This window comes from Lygodium microphyllum, chromosome 27 (genome assembly GCF_053477565.2).
Source record: "Lygodium microphyllum isolate KBCC chromosome 27, Lygodium_microphyllum_v1.1.10, whole genome shotgun sequence".
Lineage (NCBI taxonomy): Eukaryota > Viridiplantae > Streptophyta > Polypodiopsida > Schizaeales > Lygodiaceae > Lygodium > Lygodium microphyllum.
The window spans coordinates 102,378,347-102,385,395 of record NC_141161.1 but is presented as its reverse complement, the minus strand read 5'-3'; the positions used below and the strand labels follow the sequence as shown (position 1 = coordinate 102,385,395).

General features: G+C 36.8%; 1 protein-coding gene across 1 annotated transcript; it reads left to right on the top strand.

The window, feature by feature from the left end:
- The first annotated feature begins 5,034 nt into the window (after positions 1-5,034).
- Positions 5,035-6,763, top strand: LOC148012665 (uncharacterized). The gene is made up of 4 exons (XM_087669705.1): positions 5,035-5,209; positions 6,112-6,174; positions 6,261-6,323; positions 6,409-6,763. The coding sequence occupies exons 1-4, from the start codon at positions 5,135-5,137 to the stop codon at positions 6,715-6,717; spliced, it is 510 nt and encodes a 169-aa protein (XP_087525831.1). The 5' UTR covers positions 5,035-5,134; the 3' UTR covers positions 6,718-6,763.
- The last annotated feature ends 286 nt before the right edge of the window (positions 6,764-7,049 follow it).

Here is a 7,049-nt window from a genome sequence, read left to right as displayed (position 1 = left end):
AGCCTAGGCGCCCTAACACTAACCTTTAATGTAGTATAAGCCTAGTATATATTGAGTATATATTACACCACATACTTCATAGATTATCTTAAGGGACTGAGAATTAGCAAGATTAGTTGAAGAAGTTGATCTCTCACTTGTGCACAAGTAACTAGCTTATTGACGAGTGGAGTGTTGTTCCCATTGCATCGAGTAGCATTTTTCTCACTTGGCTATAGGTTGAGGTGTACATGGCATCTCCCCTATATCATAAGTACCTACATGAGTCTCATCTTGCAACATATCTACAAGCTATCAATATTGTATGGGTATATATTTGCATCAACCATGGCTATGCATGAGCATTCACCACATTGGTTAGTACCCTTGAACCACACTGTCTTTTCCCTCTTCATCATGCAGACCACACATTGCCTTTTTCACCCAACCACTTAAGCACCTTAGTCCACTCAACTACTATGTAGATAAGCCACATGATTGTTCAGCCACATTGGAGAACTCGATCACTTGAAGCACATCATCCTAACTACTTGGAGCACTTTGGCCTCATGTTTAATTAGGCAAAAATTCAAGCACACTCTTCCACGTGCATATACTCAATCACATAGTCACGTAGTTGCACAATCATGCACCTTATTTCAACTCACTTTACCTTTCCTATGTCTCTTACCCTTGATCACGAGGCACCCTTTGACCACATTGAGAACTTCATTTTTTAATGACAATTTAGCATTAATACATAGTAGAGTAGAGATTGATGCAATTTCTAGCATTTCTCACAAAGCATTGACATAAATTACTTATTTTTTGGAGCCATCCCCATAGGAATCGACTTGATAATGCATATGGTCATTTGGTAGCAAGGGAGTAGCAAAGAAAGGGCACTGATTGCTATAAGGATTGTGCATTTCAGGGTTGAATAGATGGACACTAATTGTGTAGGATGGTAAAACATCGACTTAGTGTTGATTGCTATGGCATGAAACAGATTGGGAACAGGGTTAAGGACTTGAATTTGGGCTTATGTGTGAGTTCATTTAGCAAAAGATGAGGAGGAACCTACTCGCAAGCAGCCGAGCAGTTGGTCTGTGCAGGGCGCACCTGTGCACTTGTTGACATGTATGCAAAGTGTGTGCTTCTAGCAGAGGCACAATTGTTATTTAATCAACTGAAAAATTGAGATCTGTTGTCAGGGACTGCAATGATTTCAGGGTACATGGCAGCTAGTAAACATATCATTGCTCCTAAACTATACGTGAGAATGCTTCAATAGGGTATAATGCCTGACAATTACCTATTCTCATCCATTTTAAAGGCATGTGGGAGCATTCAGAAAGGAGAATGGGGTACAACAATACACAGTCAAGTTGTCAAAATTGGACTAGATCAATATGTCATCATTGGAATTGCCATTATTGACATGTATGTGAGCTTCTGATACCTTGCAGAGGGAACGGCTTTTTAGGCCTCCCTTTGCCTCTGCCTCAGAACGGCTTCCCCAAGCGCCTTACGTCTATCTGGTTCTGTCTCCGTTTCTTTCTCTCTCGCGTTCCGTGAAACCTTATCACTGCTAATTCCTATTTGCCCACAAGGAAGCGAGGTAACGCATGAAACATTACTAGTGGAGCGGCATCAAGGAATATCGCTGGACAATAGAAGTTAGATAGATGTGTGGCAAAGAGAGCGAGGAAGGGGCGGGAGGACGCCGTTTTGTCGCATGTCTGTCTTTCTGTCAGGAAGCCTCCTACAAGCAAGCCTTGTTTCTTCCGCGGCTCCCTGCATATTCCATCGCGATCCCGCCTCCCCCCTTTCTTATTACAGCTCCCATGGCCGCTATTTTCTCTACCATAAGCTCCTGTCCATCCCTAAAACCCTACCCCCGGGCTCTTGCTCTTCTCTACTGATTTTGGTTGCTGCGAATGGCTGATCTCAACCTTATGTCCGGTCCCTTCTGGGATGAGACCCGCCCCAAGAAAAGTCCACGCCTTGGCTAGGACGTTCCATGTCCCTTCTTCTCCGATGAGGCCGCCGCTCACTTGCATCTGCAGATCACATCCCAACTTCTGTCGGCTCACAATGCAGCCCAGAATGGGGTTCTTGCAAATCAGAACGCTCTGAGAGTTGGCCTTCCTCCAGTGTCACATCCTGCTACTCACAAGAAGGAATTGCCGCCTAGGCATGTTGTTGATGCACAGGTCTCTTCCATGGCTTGAATCACTAAAACACAGGCTGTGGACCTTATACTCCAGAAGCTTTGCCACACAAGCTTCTATACAGGATGTGGAACAATCCAAAAAGAAGGCAACGAATAGGCAGCACTAGCAACCACATGAAGTCTCAGTTTTGATTGCTGCAAAGAAGAAGCAGTTGGAGTCTGAGGTAGCAGGGTTCAGTAGTAGTGGAAAATCCAAGGAGCAGTGGGAGGAAATAGAAGCATTTTGTTAGAATAATGGAATTGGAAGGAATGCACAGTAATGCAAGGATAAATGGCAGAGGCTCTTACGGGTATACTCAAAGGTTGATGACAGGGAAAAAAAAAAAGGTCTCCTGACAAATTGAGTTTTTGGCAGATGAAGTTGGATGAAAGGAAGGCAAAAGGTTTGCAATTTGGTCTTGACCAAGAGACATTTGATGCTTTGAAGGAACTCCACAGCAATGTATATGGAACAAAACCTGGAGTTGAAGAGCTCAAAATTTTACTCCAGGTATTTTGGAGCATGGGGATAAGGAAATTGATGGACATGCTTTTGAAGAGTTAGAGGATACTGTTTTGAGTGAGAAAGATCATGGTACTTCTGAGGACAGAATAAAAACAATAAATGTAGAAGAAACTTGCAATGGACAACTTGATTGCAATGTAGAAGAAACTTGCAATGGACAACTTGATAGCTTTCATGCCTGATTGCAAGCAGCTAATATTGGTAAGTTTAAGGTGGCATTTAGAATTGTATATATGCTGACCTTGGCTTCTTTACTACGGTTTTTTCCCTTGGTGCTGCTAATTTATTGTTTTCAAATAGGTTAGTGGAGACAGTTGCGTGTTTGTTTGGAGGCTTCCTAATTTTCTGACCAAGATGATGCAGAAATGCTGCAGTTTACAATCTGAATTGCAAACATCCAATCCATCCATACTACTTACTGAATCAAAAGGAGAACTAAACAATACTTTTTCAATCCCCATGAGATGTGACAAGTTTCAGACACACGAATTGGATGCTTCTGGTATTGTTGTCACTATTGAACCTCAGCTTGTAAGTAATACAACTCCTGCATTCAAGTTCATTGTGTCCCCGTTGCCTCATTGGGCACAAGCCAAGGTTGTAGAGACCATTTTGGAAATAAGATTTAAGTTTTGAATCAAGATGGGTGGAGGTAATATGTCCTTTTATTTACTTTTTGTTCTCTATAACTTGATTATGTTGAATTACAACAGAGCATGATAGAATGACTCAAGCTTGATGCAGAAGATAGCATCGTAGAAGACAAGGCTTTTGATGAATCTATGTGCTATGTAAGTTCCTTTCACTTCTAACTAGTTTGAAGTTGACTTGATGGTTTGTGCAATCCATTTTTTGTGTGAGTCTAATTATGTGTATTGCTTCTTTAATTATGTAGGGACTAATTGTAAGTCATCTAGGAGACCCAATTCAGTACTAATATGGATTTGAAGAACATTCTCTGATCATAGATGTTCCACAAGGTAATCCTTTATTGTTGGGAATGGTGCTTTGTTGTTGGGAATGGTAGTTGTGCATTATGCACCTCCCCATATCCGCAAGTGCATCATACTCTATCCTTTGGGACTGGTCATGTGGGAAATCTCCCTTAGCACATTGTACCACCCTCCCTTGTTACTTATAGGCACAAATTCCACTCATGTGCTTATGAGTCACCTCCTTCCTTGAAGGACACAGGGAGTGGAAAACAATCACCTTATATTTAGACCTAGTCCCACCCTCCCTGATTGATAAATGCCAAGTTTGGATCAGTTTTTGGTTGCATGAAAGTGTATCTTCCATGGGCTATTTTTCTCCCATTTTGGGTTGTTTGGGGCAGATCTAAACTTTGAAAAGTGAGAATAGAGGATCAAGATTGGAAGGATTGGTGGCTATGTGTATCCACGAAAAAGCAATGGCAAGTACTCAAAACAAAAGCAATTGCAATTGACAATAAAAAAACGATTATACCTACCATATGGCGTTCGCATGAGCATGAGGCAACAATGTTATGACGGTATGTTTATTGAAGTCTTTTGTTTTGTATTGCTTAATGTAATTTACATTCAAACATGCATTGCAAACACTTTCTTATTTTTACCTTGCCTATGTAGGTTTGCCATGTCGACTTCTAATCTAGAGATGATGGCTCTTTTGAAAAAAATGATGAGTGAGGATCTCAAACTACTTGGGCTTGTGGATTTAGTTGTGGAAGAAGTGAAAGGTAACTAACTCTAATAACTAAATTTATACCTAATTTTATTACTAATTCATGTGTTCTAATCCAAGTGCTAAGAAATTAAGTGATTTAGTTTGATATAGCACTTCTTTTTAAAAAATATAAGTCTCTTATGTTTCTAAACTTTGGTTTATTATGTGTACATAAAGGTAACAAAATCACAAATGATGGTACAAGAAATAATGGAACAATGAAAGCTAAGGAGGTCATTGGCCCTAATGTCTCTTCAAATCATGATACAAGTATATGTCTTTATTTCTATTAAACTTTGAAAATTAAAATTTGTACATATATTACATCTTGCTTTATTAGGTGATTCATTTTGAGATTAACTAGCTTTAATTAGTCTCTTTGCCTAATTTAAAATGTTCATAGTTATTCATATTTTTAAACTTTGAGTAATTGTGTGTATGTATATAAACATAGATAAAAAAACAACAAAAGGTGGGAAAAGAGGTAATGTAAGAAAGGGAGATCAGGAGGTTACTTGCGATAATGTTTCTTCAAGTCAAGATGCAAGTACCAACTTTAAGGATAAAAAACTTGTACAAATTTGGTGACCCAAATTGATACAAAATATCTAATTATTTTCTTTTGTGTTATTGAAAATTTTCATAACCTTGTATTATCGTGAGCTTTGGTTAACTCTATGTATATATAGGTAAACAAGTTACTAAAGATGACAGAAGAGACAATGCAAGAAAGGAAGACATTGAGATTGCTTGCCTTAACACTTCTTCAAGCCAAGAATCAGGTATTACCAGCTTTCTTATGTTGATAATGAGTCATTTTTTGAAATGGTTATACTAACTAATGATATTTGATCACTTGAGTATCAATAGGAGTGATACGCATACCATCATATGATGATATCTATCGGCCACCCATGTTGAAATTTAGAGAAGAGGATAGACTTTATGGAAAAAAATTCTTGGCTGAATACTTTAAAAGTCAACACACTGTCATGCTCGAAAATTATCATCGAGTACATAGGTGGTTTGAATCCTTAAACCCAAATGATCTACGTTATAAAAATGTGGATAAATAGTATATCATGAAAGTCATATCAGAGAATCACCATGAGATTTTACCATTGAAGTTTACTGGATGTGAGTACATATGGAGAGAGAATGACATATATGACTGGTGGAAGGGTACAAAGCAAGATAAAAGAAAGTATTTGAAGAAAAAATATCTTTTAAAGAAGGTAAGTTGATTGTTACTTTTTTTTATTGGCTTTCCTAATATTTGAGGTGTAGATTCTTAGTTATTGAACTATTAATCTTATGACATATAGAGAGAATTATCCGCATCTCTTGGAGTGGATGATATAGATAAGCTTCAAAATGTATCAAATGAGATAACATCATCAATGGTAAGATGATATGATTTATAAGTTTGATATCATAAGTGTAGGATTGGTTCTTTTTCTCCCATACTCATTTAGGGGTGTCTATTGATGGCAGAGTGAACCATATGTTGCTACTATTGATTCTATTCAACTTGATGTATACATTCCTAGCATGGATGATATTTCAAACGAACAAGGTTTGGAAAAGGTATCTTATAATCTTATATGTTTATCATTTTTGTACTTGATTCCATATATTTTGGAGACATTTGATGTATACACATGATCTTATTTTGTTGATGTAGCCTCTTGAAGAAAGTAGCTCCTTTGAAGGACAACAATACAAGCAAACATATTTATCATTGCAGGTAATGCTTTTAAGCTCATATCTAATAACTTTCTTTGAGAATGTCTCTTATACAGATACTTATACATTAACTTTCATTTCCCATAGATGAATATGTTTGTGGAGGAAGAAAAGAGCTTTGAAGAATTTCAATGTTATACATCCGATGAGGTTCTTTGCTTTATATTAAATTTAAGATTGACCATATGATTTATGTTCTTAACAGTATCTTATCCTTTACATGCTTAAAATGTAGGATGTTGAAAATGAAGATGAGACACTTGATATGGAAAATTGTGCCAGCTTTTCAAAGTTATTGTCACATGGTTTAGACAAAATAATGTACTCAACTAAACGTCAAGAAACTATGGAACAAAGTATCCATAGTTCAAGAAATGATAAGGTATGTAATTTTTTTTTCTATATAAATGTTTTTAATGTGATTACTAATTTTAGTTTTGAATGTAGGCTAATTCAGATGATGACATTAATGAAACATCTCGAAAAAGTCAAAGAAAGAGGAAGGTATTTGATATATGTTTGTGAGAGAACAATAGCATCATAGTTTAGTGAATAACTAAAGGTATGATTTATTACATAACTATTTATTTTACGTGTTGACTAGCCAAGTGAGAAGATGAAGGATCTTTTGCAACAAGGGAGCATGAAACGAGGTACCAATATCAACAAAAAAGAACCAAAGGTGCTAGATGTAAATGTTTATATTTTTGTTTATGTCATATATGAAAAGCATAATCTAATTTTTTTATTTTATTTGAATTAGGAATTTAAAGATCTTCCAAACCAAGGCATTGAGATTAACATTTCAAATGATACTCAAAGGGTAACTTTATTGTTAATTTATATTTTAATTAGATATATATAATTGTAGTCATG